Consider the following 15312-nt stretch of genomic DNA (forward strand, 5'->3'; position numbering starts at 1 on the left):
ATTTTTTTAATTTTTAGGCTTAAAATTTATAATGCCCGTAGGCCCCCTCTGCCCCACAATCATTTTTTTCGAGGCATGACAAGGTTTTAGGCATGCACCCTCAATAAAGCCCGCTCCGCCCTATCCTATTTTTTGGAGCCTGTTGTGGGGATGGCCTAAACGGGGAGGGCATGCCCGTTTGTCACCCCTATTAACACATATTAATCTCAACATCCTCATCATAGCATCCTCACAGTCTCTCAAAACAATTCCATGAATTTGAATACTAGTCATGTAATTTTAAAATAGTTGTGTTTCTTTGCATGTCCATAATTGTTGCATGTGCAAGAAAAGTAAGTTTTACAATTATCGTATCCATAGAGACATGTAACTTTAAAGACAGAGTCATAGTGATATATTATTCTAAGTAAAAAAAATTTTTATGTTTAATGTGAAGCAAAAAGTAATTAACGGAAAATAAATGACAAAAAGTAATGTTGGAGATTTCGATGTTAACAGTGAGAATGCTTGTTGAGGGTAGATTTCATCGTGACGTATCTATCATGCACATCCATAGGTCAATAATATGTTCCTCTACTCAGCGTAAAATACTACCACATGCTACCTTTATTCATATCTCCTTTCGATCTCCACGCTGTGAGATCATTGTATTACTCAATAGAATGATATATGTTACTATTAACCAATAGAGAATTAAATCTTAATAGTCAAAAAGTAGAGATACTCTACACTGATCATGCTACAATACATGTGGACATTGAGTCTATACATATATCTAGGCTTAGTACTCAATAGGTGGTTATCTTGGATCTAGTAATGGAAAGCACCTCTCGATGTCAGGTCACACCATGAAAATAGGTTTTAGGTTGCAAAATTAAAATAAGCATTAAGATTAAAGAGTCACCAATATTACAGCATGAGTAGATTTACATAGAATTTCATAACCTATTTAGTACATAAATATAATGACTACATATAACCATAACAATAAAAAAATTTAGCTACGCTTACACGTAGTTGCCGTAACAACTGGCCTTTTTAGAGAAGTTGACTTCGAAACTGGGATCTGCCATATTACCTAACCAACGGTTCTTCCTTAAGACTTCCATTTATATCCTGTTGTTATAAACTGGAGTGGACCTACTCCAATTCTATACTCCTCTGATCCATCAAAACTCTCTTTGCACTTAACTAAAAACTTTAATTTATAAGTAAAATTCTGAGGCTCTCGCTGGGCGCATTGTTCTTGCGTCCAACGCGCCTATCTTATTGTGACACTTTGAAAAAGAACACTAAAGTCGGTTTCTAAATTCAGTCACAAATACGGTATCTAAATTTCAATCACTAAATTCGTCGCAAAAGCTTAGCGACTAGCACTTTTTCAACCAAAAAGTAATGGTCGTTAAACGTTTTAGGGACCGATTTTTAAGTTTTTTCTGTCTCTAATTCGATCACTAAATGCGAATTTTCTAGTAGTGATTTTAATACATCTTTTAAATTATTTTTTGTTTGGGCATAATGTTTCAAAAAGGAAAGATCACAAATAATTAATAGTATGATTTACACTTTCAAATTGTGTTAATATCAGTTTATTTTCTTTGACAATTTAAAAAAAAAAATCATTATTGTATCTAGATGAACTCTCATAACTTTGAGAAAATATGACATAAATATTGTCGGTGTAGGTAATTTGGACTTAAAAGGGAAAGATACGAGGAGCTTATGGGCTACCTAGGGGTCCTTCAGATTTACACAAAGGCCATGTCGCGTGCTAGTACCTACATCCCGCTCAGAGGGAACCAGGCAAATGGGTATTTTTGTACCGTCTACATCATGTCAGGACCAGTGAGGCACTTGACGGTAGAGGTCGAGTAGCTAGCAAACGACGTGGTGGACGAAGAGGCAGGGCTAGAGGCATCGATGAGGAGGAGGATGTTGTCCGACACACACAGTAGTGATGCCTGTGGTTTTATTGATGTCTGTATTTTGATTACATTTTTGCAGTTTATTTTGATTATGTATTTGACGATATTTAGATGATTTATACGATGTACTCTTTTATTGTACATATTTCATTGCCTTTAAATTGCACTATTTTTATGTACTATAATTTGATTTTTTTTGTTAAAAATATTGGTGTTTTGGAGTGAAATAACACTGATTTATAATATAGGATAAGGTTTCGCAGGTACATCTACGGGACACTATATTTTTAATACGTTCCGTAGATACATCTACGGAAGATTCATTGAACTCAAATATTTTGAATTTTCCAAATGTTCACTATGTTTTTTAACGCTTCTGTAGATATATTTACGGAAAAAAACCAAAATTATTATAAAAAGGTGCTTCCGAAGGTGTATCTACGAAAACATAGGGCATAATTGGATGTAGGATATTGCAAGACAAGTGAACAATAACTTAATAAATATTTCCTATTCCATTTATAAAAATAAAAAAATTAATAATTAATTTTAATTTTATTTACAAAACAATAACAAATTTTAAAAAAATATATTTAAATTAGTCTAATATTATTTTTGCTTAAAAACACTATGAAATATATATTACTTAAAACATGCAGGGTGAAAAATACAAAATAAGTTTTATTTATATTTTATAAATTAAATATTATTTATTATTTGAATTGTATATTTAAAAATAAAATATAAATTATGTAAATTTTGTCTGAAATATTTGTGAAATGAATGTTCCATTTGAAAGTAATCTAAATATTATTTGAATTTCGTTTAAAATTTGCACAATGGATATATAAACTTAGAAGGAGGCGAAGTAGTAACAAGGATGATATTTGATTTATTACACACATGATTGATTACACATTCAGCCCTTTGGTTCGAAATCAAACTCATCTTCACATAAACATAGTGACTTATCTATACTATATAGTGAGAAGATAGATAATACATAACCTCAAAAGATTCATGATTCTCTATACCTCTTTTATTATACATAGTACGGCCATGCATTATGATATAATCAGTTACCATTGTTGGAACTACCACCATGTCCACCTCCATAACCACCACCACCGCCATGGTTGTATCCTCCTCCGCCACCATTGTAACCACCTCCTCCATGGTTGTATCCTCCTCCACCACCATCGTATCCACCACCACCATGGTTGTAGCCCCCTCCACCACCATTATAACCACCACCACCACCGTGGTTGTAGCCTCCTCCGCCACCATTGTAGCCGCCGCCGCCATGGTTGTAGCCTCCACCGTAATATTTGGCATCATTTAATTCATTTGACTTTTCCACAACCTCTGCATATACAATATTGTATGAGTATAATTAATAAGTTAATTTTAGATATCTATTTGTTTTCAAAATTAAGAAAGAAATCTTTAATATTATGAATGATCCCTACTACTTTTAATTAGTTTAATAAAATCATTAACTCCTATTTTGGAGACTAAAATAAAAGACATAATTTACCATCTTTGGTATTAGTTGAAGTCTCGGCACTACTAAAAATATGACATTTGCTTAAAGTATTTTACACCAGATATTAAAATATATGATGTGAAAAATATTTGAAAAAAGTTTTTACATCAGGTATTTTTTACAATGATATAACAAAATGAAAAATATATAACACAGTGGCAGTATTGTAAATAAAATGGAAAAAAATAAACAGTGGCAAAATTGTAAATAAAATGAAATTCTTTTATAAGGGATTTTACATCGGTTATATATATTAACCGAGGGGAGAAATGTATAACTCAGTGTGGCCTTTACATCGGTTCTTAATATTAACCGATGGAAAATATAACATAGTGGGCCTTTACATCGGTCCAATATAAAACCCATGGGAATGTTAAAAGAATTTCTTCTAAAAACCCTAATCCTTCTTTACTGTGGCAAATCTTTTAACTTCTTCTTCTTCGAGCGCCTCACCGTAATTCTTCGTTCTCCTTTAACAACAAAACTCAAGTGTTCTTTTATTACCAAATCAAACCAAACCTCACTGTGACTCTTCGTAATTCTAAACCCAACCAAAAGAATACCAAACTTTCTCTCTCATTTCATCTCCGATTCTCACTTTCTGATCAGATTCCATTCCTTCCTTCGTCGGAGTTCCAATCGGTACGTTCCCTATCTTCAATTCCATCTCGTTTCTCAGATTCATCTTTTTAGGTTTTCAATTTCATCACTTCGTTGTTTATTACTCAAATCACGTTTCAGTTAAGGTTTTTGGATTTTATTGTTTTCTCGATCTCGATTCTAGCTTGATTAATTTGTTTTTATCTTTTTTTGTTGCGTTGCGTTGATATTATCTATGCTTCCTAGAAAGAGAGCTAGTGAAGGAGGAGCGAATCTAGAAGAACAGATTAACGACAACAACAATAACAACAATGCAGGTTCTGTTAAGAAGGCTCAGATTGATTCTACAACTACTTTCTCGCGTAAATCGAGTAATGGTTTGAAGGAAGGGAATCCAGTGCTGGCATATTTTCCTAGTTGCTGAGGAATATTACGCATCTCTACGAAAAATTATAGAACACTTGATCACAGGAGTGCCATGGTCTGGCCAGTTTCCTTTTAAGAAGAGGTCTGGTGAAATATTTATGGTAATGGTAACAAAAACTCGTTTTTACGAAGGCGGCGAGCTTGTTGATGTTATTAGTGTTTCTAGTGATGCATCTGTATTTAACTCTAAGGGTTTCAAAGAACGAAGAACTTGTCAATCTCGTGCGAAGGACTAACCTGGAATTCAAAGTTGGTATAATAACTGTCATTTACTTGTAGTTTTGAATTCTATTTATGATATAACATATTAATTGTCATTTACTTAATATCATTTACAGCGAGAGATAACCTCGTTTATTTGTTGATATTTGCAGATAGGAAACCCCCTTCTCGAATTTGGTACCGATTTTAACTCGGCTACTGAATTTTTGAAGTGGCATAGACAGATATCAGAAAACACATTGAATAATGTATGCAACATGGCAACCTTAAAGAGACAAATTCAATCTAGGAATTTTAGTACCGATTGTTCTAAAGTGAATTTTCAATTGTCAATTAGTGGTTAGCATTTGTTTATCGGGTTCTGTTTTTTTAAAATGATATTATAAGATTACACTTTTACAAATTGAGATGGCATTTCATGTTCAGGTAGCTGTGGATCCTTTCACCGTGAATGCTGATATTTGTCCACCATCAGAATACAAAGCAGACATGTGTACTAAACTGGTATATGCATTTCAACCATTCTCTCAATCTGATTCTGGCTTTATTTTTTATTTTTATGTTCATGTTCTTTCAATTGATTCATCTTTTGTTTAGCAAGCTGGAGAAAAGATACATGTATTTATGGGAGATGAAACCAACACATACATGAATAAGAAGGATTTTAGATTTAACACAACAAAGCCCTTTAGAAACTGGTTTGAGGGAGGACAGGTAAATATTTGGAATGTATAACATCTTCATCATGTTGACTGTTGAACAATAAATCAATTAATCTAATTTTATACTCCTCTCAATCTTTTATCATTTGTGTTTTAAATAAGCTCTTTAATTTTATTGTTTAGGTTGCTGGAACGACTGTAAAGTATGAGGACATCCTCACATTCACAATTGTCAGAGGAGTTGGTCACTCAGTTCCTTCTTCTCAACGAAAGAGAGCTTTGAAGATGATTCAGACTTTTTTTAATGGAAAGTCTCTTCAAAATGAACTTCCAAATCAAGAAAGCATTCTATAAAGTATAGTGAAATTCTTTAGTTTACAACTGTATGTGCAAGCTAAAGCAAAGTTGTCTGCTGCCATTTCTCATCTGATGGAAAATTACTTGCAAGCGGTGGACATGACAAAACGGTTAGGAGAATCATTAATTTTGATAAGAATATTCAATATTGTACTTTCTTTGTTCTACCAACTTTCTGAAATTAGCAGTGAACTTGTGCAATTGTCCGGCTTGAAGGATAATCAAAGAAAAAATTAGGAATTTTTCTCTCTTTATTATGTTTATTTAGATATGCAGTTTTATCTTAATTTTTGTTTTGGTTTGTTAAGTGATACTTCATCTAAAACTTCAAGTTGAAGTCCTTGCTAGTGATACTTTATTTGTATGGTTAAATAATTTCAGGCAGCTAGAGTCCTTGCGAATCTTCGAATTGGAAAAAGTGGAGAACAAAGGAAGGATACTATAAGTATTAAAGATAATTGCACAATAATTCAAGAAGGAATAGAATGAATAATGGAAATGATTTATCTGGAAGTTCACTTGCATTAACCTTGCACCAGGATATTTCTAATGGAGAAGATAAAGAAGAAAATCTCCAAAAATGTAATTTTTTATTTGTTGTAAATATAACATATCCAAAAATTTCTGCACATGGAACTTCTAGTGTTCTCAAAGAGAGTTCAGCTAAACCATTCTAAAAAATAGTCTAATTTTTTTTAATAAAAACAATCATGTTACATCGGTCCAAGTAAATAACCGATGTTAAAAAGTACATTATTACATCGGTTCTTATACACACCTGATATTAAAACCATCATTTATTTATAAAAAAAGTAAAATTGTTTTTTTTTCACATCAGACGTTGCTATCAACCGATGTGGTAGGTGAATTTTTCACATCGGGCTACAGCCCGATGTAAAATGTCTTTGGTTTACTACATCACTTGGATTTACATCGAACCCAGACCCGATGTAAAATGTGTTTTTTGCCCGATGTAAAATGTGTTTCCTGCATTAGTGCGGTTAAGTCCCTAGCTGACACTTGTGAGGAAATAAGAAGAACCATGGCCAATAGACCAAGGATGAGAAATGCGTTTTTGGAATCCATTGTACTCAACTCAAGTTGATTGAACTGTGATATTTGTTAGTGAAGGATGAAAATATTAGTAAGAAAGTGTGGTCTATTTATAATGGAAGGAAGGAAGAATCAATACGGAACCTTTACTTGGTAGTTGCGATGGAGCTAATATGTATTAACTCAATCTTGTCTAGTTTTTTTTTTTTTTTTGACAGAAACACAAATTCATTCAACAGAGAAACCAGTGATACAAGCAAGATGATAACCATTGAGTGAGGGCATTTCCCATCCTCAAACTAAAATCAACACTAATAGCTAAGCTTACAAAGAGTTGGAAAAAGATAAACTGTGAGAGAATAGAACCTAAAAGTGTAAAATCAATCCAACCTCTTAAACCTAGCAACCAAGCAACAACCTTCCATAAGATATAAATGAGTTTAGGAACCAAAATCTTTAAATCTATCCAATTAAGGATCATTTTTTTGGCTTTATCACGCGCAGTTCGATTATACAGGTTCTTTTTCTTGAAAAAACTCATCATCTCTGGAAGAAGTCTTTGTTGGAAGGAAGAAAGAAGTTGAATAGAAATCACCCATAAGCTATTACTCCAAAACCCATTATCCTCAACCAAGCCTCTTTGGAGCAAAAGATCAAGCACCTTGAAGGCCCACTGAAAATAGAACAAACTAAAGCAAAACACACAATACTGATGCGAGACACCAAAAGGAACAAACATGGGTTCCAAAAGACAACAACACAAAACAGTAACCACAAAACTAAAATTAGTTAAATAGAAAGGAGCAAGAAAACGAAAACCGGATCTAAACCATGGTGGCTTTGGAGTTGGGCGAACGATGAACTCCGTCGAAGTTGTGGGAGAGGCCGATGGTGACTTCGATGGTACCCACATGAGCAGAATGAACTTTGGGAAAGGGCCATCGGTTAACAGCTTTGAAGATGGGGAAACAACTGTTGGTGGTGGCTCCGGTGGTGGCCGCTTCAAAAGAAAGAGGGATTTGACAGTGGTTTGAGATAATGAAAGGTGAAAGTCGATGGATGGGGTTAACGGATGAAAGGGATGGATACTCTCCATAGAGGAGAGGAGGAGACAACCATGAAGGTGAGAAAGGGAAACCACCATGAAGATGGGGAGTAGCCGCCAAACCCTAGAGGGCTGGGGGAGCGTTTCTGTTCGACTGTGGGAGTGTGGGTTCTTGTTAGTTTGTTATTATCTTTACTCCTCAATCTTGTCTAGTTGCTATTAGCTGAAAGTGACACTTTTGAAATCATAGTACTACTAGTCAACACTAGATATCTTGTGCTGCCTCGTGGATCGGCCTTCTAAATAGAGAAAAGATATCTTGACACCACATATTTACACCATATCTAATCTATTGTTCACAAATACATAAACAATACTTTTATTATTATTTTAACATTTTGATATATCTTTCTATTTTTTTAAAATTATTTTGGTTAATAAAGTTTTAAAATTTAAGTAATACAGTTCTAAATTCGGTTAATATATATTCTTATATAAAATAGTTAATATATACACCATTCAGATTTTGGTTAATAGTTTATATAAAGTTGATTAATCTAGTTCATAACTTGGTTAATGAGTTTTCAAATATTAAAAAAAGATTAATGCTAAATTACAGTTTTGGTCTCCCTATTTTGCCCAACTCACGATATCAGGCCCCCTATTTTTTTTAAAATAATTTTAGTCCCCCAAGCCCATTTGTCAGCAAAAAGCGCTGAAGTGTACCCTTGATTTATTACGTGGCATTATCTTTATAGTTTATTTATTTATTAATAAAAGTAGAATAAAATAAATTAAAGTTATGTGACATTAGAGTAATGATATTTTAAAAGCCAAAATCATTTTCTGGAAAAAAATAATTAGAAAAGAGAATACGACCGGAGAAGCGATTACGACCGGAGAAGATCAAACAGTCGGAGAAGACGATCCTACAACACCATTTGTCGGGGTCGCATCGAAAGTATTTCATACATTATATTGCTTTTGTAATAGTTGCAAGATGTATTTCATCTATTTGAAACTGAAACCCTAGGTCTTCCCCATCTACATTTTTGTGTGAATCTGTAACAGTTGCAAATGTCTTTCACTTATGGTCAAACATCCTCCATTACTAAGGAAGACCCTAAATTTTTTGCGAGGTATGTTCATTACTGCACCAACATGTTGTTAACCTGGAATGAAAAGTTGATTTCTGAATGTTGATAACTTTCACTTAATGTTGTTAACTACACTGAATATTGATGTATTTTTACTATTAATTTGTTCTAGGCCACTCAGAATAATTCAGTAAGGTTGGCAATTAATCATTGACAACCTATTCATATATTGTACTGCTTTCCAATGGTAAAAGATTTTGGCCAACAGCTTAAGGGGAGCCAATTCATCTGCCGGTTACGATGAATCCACTTTAAGCAATGTGTTGCATAGGAATTTGACTACCATAAAGTTGAAGAGTTGTGGGAATCTTGGTCACAATTCAAGAACGTGTAAAGGAAAAAAAGGCGACGGATCAATAATTGGCAAAAGGAAGTAACAAGGCAAAAAAACAAAAGACTGCTTCAAACAACGAAGCACCTACTATTTTGACACAAGGATCCCAAGTGTCGCAGACTCAAGAGACTACTTGATTGCAATGTTCTTATTGTGTCATATATTTGTAATGGATCACTTTTTGTTGGTTTAATGTTGAATTGATGCTCATATATTTGTAATGGATCACTTTTTTGTTGGTTTAGTGTTATAAGATGTATCACTTTTTGTCGGTTTAATGTTGTAAGATGCGTCACTTTTTTTTGGTTGTATGTTGAATTGATGTTGATATATTTTGTAATGGATTGTAACTTTTATGTGTAACCTATTGTTAATGACATATGAGTTTAAATTATCTTTTGAAATATCTTTTATTGTCCATTACAAATTACAAATTACATGTAACCCTTTTATCAGTAACATCATATCATTAGTAATTACTCAATTAACAATAATTACAACATCATATAACTATCATAATATTACATATCAGTAACCAAAATATATCAGTAACATAACAAATATAATTATCATAGCATTATATATCAAATGCTTATAACATTTTTACTTCCTTACAAACCTTACAACATTACTAATGTAACATTACAACAATCACTACAACACGGAACAGCTTTCACAGCGCTTTTTTTGGCCTTTAACAGCGCTTTAAAGCGCTGCCATAGCCAGCGCTGGCGTAGGCTACGAAAGCGCTTTCAAAAGCGCTCTGGTAGACCCCCCCTTTAAGAGCGCTTTCCTGGAAAAAGCGCTCTGGTAGGACCCCCTATTAGAGCGCTTTCCTGGAAAAAGCGCTCTGGTAGATCCCCCTTTAAGAGCGCTTCTTAGTAAAAGCGCTGGCAAAGACCAGTAAAAAAGCAAAAAAAATTAAAAAATTACGCAGCATACAAAAGCGCTTTTGGAAAGCGCTCTGGTAGGCCCCCCTATGAGAGCGCTTTTTCCAGAAAAAGCGCTCTCATAGGGGGGCCTACCAGAGCGCTTTCCAAAAGCGCTTTTGTATGCTGCGTAATTTTTTAATTTTTTTTGCTTTTTTACTGGTCTTTGCCAGCGCTTTTACTAAGAAGCGCTCTAGTATGTGGACCTTTAAGAGCGCTTTTTAGAAGCGCTGTAGTTGCTAAATGAGGTATTTTTATGTGCAGCCTATAATTTAATCCTCCCAGTCGACCTGTAATGTTTTCGACCTGTAATATTTTCGACCTGTAATATATTTTCGACCTGTAATATATTTTCGACTATATTATTTCAGCCATCAGTAAGACAATATATATACTAATATATACCATTATAATATCCAAAATTATATATATACATCATTACAAAATTATATATATACATCATTACAAAATCAACAATATTATAGTTCAAATCTGCATGAAAAATAGCTTAATATAAAATTGACACAATTCCTCTTTGATTTCTTCTAACTTTAGCTTCGAGTACCCAGCAGCACGGAATTCGTCAAGGTACTATAAAACAAAAACATAATATGAATAATATATTTAGGTAAATGTAATAAATTATATGAAATTATCTTAAGTTATAACTTTATACCGTGGGAGGAATCTCTAATTGATTCGCCTGAATGATTTCTTTCATAAACCTCAATACAAAGTATCCGCAGTCTGAACTGTTACGCTGTAGCGGACACTACATAGAAAAACAAATAAGATTCTATATAAGTTGTCTTGTTTTACCAAGTAGCATAAATATTATAAGCAAATTTGTGAAAAGTAATGTACCTGCACTTCGATCCAGGTGATGTTGTTTGATTTAGTCCGGGATACCTGTGCGTCCCGTTGACTACGGAATACTTGTATTGATCTAATTAACAAATATATAAAAGCATATGTTTAGATCAATCCCACAAATAAGTAAATATATAAATATACACGAATATATATTTAGAACGATCCTACTTACAAATCAACGATTTCCTTCATGGCCGGATAATTGGTCCATTCACCCTTTACCGAATTCAGATAATACACGACTTCCCTTATCGGGTTGATAGCAAGCAGCAACCAGTGTGCTCTATAAATTAAAACAATAGGTTATATGAAAATATTGCTATACACTAAAGAAACAGAGATTAGATGAATAAAGAATGAGAAACTAACCCTACTGGTCGGGTATTATACGCCCAAAGATGCAGACATTCTGTATTGCCGGTGGACATGAATCTATCGACTAAGCGCTGTCTAACAGATTCCGGATCCGAAACAATTTCCATTCCGCTGCAATGGGCGGAAGACACGAACCGGAATCTGTTAGACAATGCAGTCCCGCGCAACACTCTGTCATACAACAACCTTAAATAAAAACATAATAAACATTAGATTCTTTTCATTGAAAAGTGTAAATAAATTATATTGTGGGACTAATTAAATAATATATCGGATGAGTGAATATTACCGGATGTATGAATGCATATTACTGACGCCTAGTTGATCTTGGTTAAAAATCTCTTGCAAGTCATCAATTGTAATATGTGACTTGAACTCAATACCGAAGACACTTTCATCCATATCGATTTCCCGTAAAGCACCATCCTTCATATCGGACATATCAACCATTGTTGCGAGTGTCGCCCGGTATCGAGGCACAAAAGCACCGCCTTTTCTTGCCGCTTGCTTCGGAGGACCACTGGGTGGTACGCTACGAACCTGCTGCGTCACTTGTTGTGACTCCCGAGCGGATGCCTAAAAATCATATAAGTTAGGTAAAATATAAAATCATGCATATTTTGATTCAGATTATATATTAACACTTTAAATGTACCTCTTTTAGCGATGCAACAGACTCCTCCTCCTGTAAAATCCCTTTACCCTTAATTGCGGGTTTTATAGGAGCAGTCTAAAAATAAAATGTAAAACATAATTAATAAACGGTTTAGAATTGACATTCGAAAACTAAATGATTCATAATCGTTTTCAATTTACCTCATCACTAATGGTAATGAGCTCCGAGGGCCATGCAACAAACGATCCTATTGCATCTCGCAGCAATGTCGTCTCTGAGACCATGTCAGGTACCGGTAGAATCGCATCACGATCTAATACAACATCCACCGATACTTTCAGGTGTCCATCCGGGAGCGGTCTGTGGTGAAGTAAATCTCCCGAAGTGTTGTGCACTTTTCCCTTGCCAACTAGTCGATAACTCGGTTCCGATAAGTATAGTTGGCAAGATGAAATGCCCTAAACCAATAGTAAATATAAAGTCATTATCATTAATAAAATAGAACAATTTAAAAGGAAAAAAAATTATAATTACCTCGGGAAATTTCCTTTGATAGTTGATACTAGCCTTATCACTAGTTTCTTTCACCGATGAAGTGTTGCATTTTTCTCTCATATACGCCTCTTTATCTCTTTGCAATTCAGAGACTTGTGCTTGCAATTCCGCCAACTTTTGCAACACTTCTTCATTTGAAGGATTTCTTCTCCTAGGACTCTTGTAAAAAGAGGTTGGAGTCACACCATGACCCTTACCCCTCACCCGACCGGGATACTCGGGAGCATCTAGTACTCTACTAAGTACGCTCTCCTCACCGGTGGATGCCGATTGCGACAAGGTCTCCTGTAATTCATTTACATTTAAATAATTATTAGTGGAGATAAAAAGTCATTTATATATTAAAAAACATTTGATTTAATTAAAGACATAGTATTATACTTACACATTCAGTATAAACTCTCTGAACATCGGGATCGACAGCGTGATTCTTGCCCACACGAGCTTCCTTCCACAACACATGTACAGGAAGTGAAGCTTCCTCACTTTTAGTCTCCTCCAACTATGCATTGACACAAACGATAAAATCGTCAATTAAAACATGCACATGTAGACAATTAATTAAATCGAATTTCTATTTACTTACAATTTTATCCTCTAAGCGTGCATATCCCAAACGCCCTTTTTTGTATGGATACGCGGGTTTGGATGCTCTCTCCCTATTCGTGGCACTCTTTTTCTGAAAAGCTTCATCTCTTTGCTTTACAAACTCAGCCCAATCTGCTTCATCAATGAAGGTCGCATACTTTGTTGGCCGTCCCGGTGCATTTTCAAGAAATTTTCCATCTTTATCCTTAAGATAGGTGTTTGTCAAAAAACTTTTCCACCCTCTATATCTCTTGCCGGCCAAACTAAGTATGTAGCTTTTACGTTCATCTGGTATCTCAAAAGTCCTCTGCAAAAAAACGTACGCATAGTGTGTTAGTATAAATAATTTAAACAATTTATCGTCAAGATAATAACAACAATTAACCATATATGATATATACCTGAAGCTCTTCCCAAATCGCTTGTTTTTTCTCCTCCAATTCTAAATTTTTCGTTTTCGATTTCCAGGTAGCTATGGAGACCGGAATATGCATACGGACAAGTGTACCAATATAACTTGTCAACTTTGCAGAATTAGGACCAATTGGTTGTTTATCAGAATTCCATTCCAATCGGTACACTAATCCTTGGTCTCTATGTCGTATGATACTCCTCATAATAGTGATGCCTCGTGCAACCTCTTTTGCTTCAGTATCAGGTGGAGCATTTGTATCCGAAGCAACTCTTTCTTGTGAGTTTTCTTGTAAGTTTTCAGGTGGGTTTTCAGGTGGAGCATCTCTATCTGAAGCCATTGAACCTGTATCAAACAAACTAAAGCACATTAGTACACTATTAATAAGCTAACAATCTATACAAGTCAAATGGAAGTCAAACCATGCATGTACAAGTAAATCGGAAACGAAATCGGTACAAATCAAAATAAGCGTAAAAAAGAAAGTTATCGGAATTGAACGAAATTTACATGGCTATGGTAAAACGTCGCCACGGACTCAAAAACAAAGTCGGTTTTCCGAAATTCAGACCCTAAGCCCGACTTTTGATTACGGGCAGAAGCAAAACCGATAAAAAAATAGTCCCGAAATGTAAAGATAAGTGCATGAGCAGCTCCGGAATCGTCAAAATAGTATAGTTACATGTAAAGAAGTCAACAAGCGGATACATGGTTCAAAAGTTATGTACAAAACGAGAATATGCACCAAATTGAATAAAACAAATTAGTCGGACTATGTATACTATTACCTTTATCACTAACGTCTCTTTCTTTTCTTGGTAGGTTTGTGTACTACGCGTCTCTTAACAATGCGGACGGTTGGATTGATCCAAATACCCTCATTATGATCATTTCTAATACAAGATTCATTCTCATTTTGATCGTTTCTTGTACAAGATTCAATGCCAACACCAATATCACCTTGATCTTCAATTTTTTCATCAACTATTTTGTTAGATAAAAGCACTATAGACCATTTCGTACTTGTCGGATCATTGACATAGAACACTTGTTTAGCTTGAGAGGCTAGAATGAAAGGCTCATCTTTGTACCCTACCCTATTGAGATCCACTTGCAAAAATCCTGACTTATCCATTCGTACGCCACTATTATTTTCAACCCACTTGCAACCAAATACAGGAATCTGAAACTTCGCGTAATCAAACACCAAAATGCGCTCGATAACCCCAAAATATGACAAATTTGCAAATTTCGGATTTAAGTCATTCGCACTTGATATGTGCATAGCTTCAGCTACCAAGGTTACACCACTATTTTGCATAGTACTTTTATCATCCTGTTCTTTGGTATAAAATGTGTATCCATTAATTGCGTATGCGCTATAAGAAAGTACAATTACAGATGGACCATAGGCTAAACATCTCAACCTTTCTGTTACTGAAGCAGGATCTGAACGATACTTTGAATAAATATGATCTCTAAACCACGGTATGAAACTTCGATTGTGCTCTCGTACTATCCAGTTCTCATTTCTATTTGGATTTAAATCTCGGAGAACAACTTTGTGCATTTCAACAAACGGCTCAACCTCAATCTCATTGTGCAGAACATACAAGTGCACTTGATCCCGTTCGACC

The 15312-nt window shown here is 34.6% G+C and overlaps 2 protein-coding genes across 5 annotated transcripts; one reads left to right on the forward strand and one right to left on the reverse strand.

Annotated features, from left to right (window-relative positions):
* Positions 1–2794: 2794 nt before the first annotated feature.
* LOC131617928 (abscisic acid and environmental stress-inducible protein-like) lies at positions 2795–6880 on the reverse strand. The gene is made up of 3 exons (XM_058889195.1): positions 6737–6880; positions 3463–3486; positions 2795–3290 (listed from the first exon to the last, which is right to left on the reverse strand). Exons 1-3 carry the CDS (start codon positions 6822–6824, stop codon positions 3001–3003), a joined length of 402 nt encoding a protein of 133 aa, XP_058745178.1. The 5' UTR covers positions 6825–6880; the 3' UTR covers positions 2795–3000.
* On the forward strand, positions 3897–6367 carry LOC131617929 (serine carboxypeptidase-like 44). 4 transcript variants are annotated; one of them, XR_009288708.1, is made up of 6 exons: positions 3897–4113; positions 4318–4746; positions 4872–5058; positions 5146–5223; positions 5317–5433; positions 5565–6366. XR_009288708.1 is itself a non-coding variant. In XM_058889196.1 (4 exons), the coding sequence occupies exons 2-4, from the start codon at positions 5209–5211 to the stop codon at positions 5733–5735; spliced, it is 303 nt and encodes a 100-aa protein (XP_058745179.1). In that variant the 5' UTR covers positions 4766–5058; positions 5146–5208; the 3' UTR covers positions 5736–6367. The 4 variants fall into 4 exon arrangements, 1 of the variants encoding a protein (XP_058745179.1); XR_009288709.1 differs by having other exon boundaries at positions 4318–4750; positions 5321–5433; positions 5565–6365; XR_009288707.1 differs by having other exon boundaries at positions 4318–4750; positions 5565–6364.
* Positions 6881–15312: the final 8432 nt, after the last annotated feature.

Source organism: Vicia villosa, linkage group LG7, assembly GCF_029867415.1.
Source record: "Vicia villosa cultivar HV-30 ecotype Madison, WI linkage group LG7, Vvil1.0, whole genome shotgun sequence".
NCBI classification, from domain to species: Eukaryota; Viridiplantae; Streptophyta; class Magnoliopsida; order Fabales; family Fabaceae; genus Vicia; species Vicia villosa.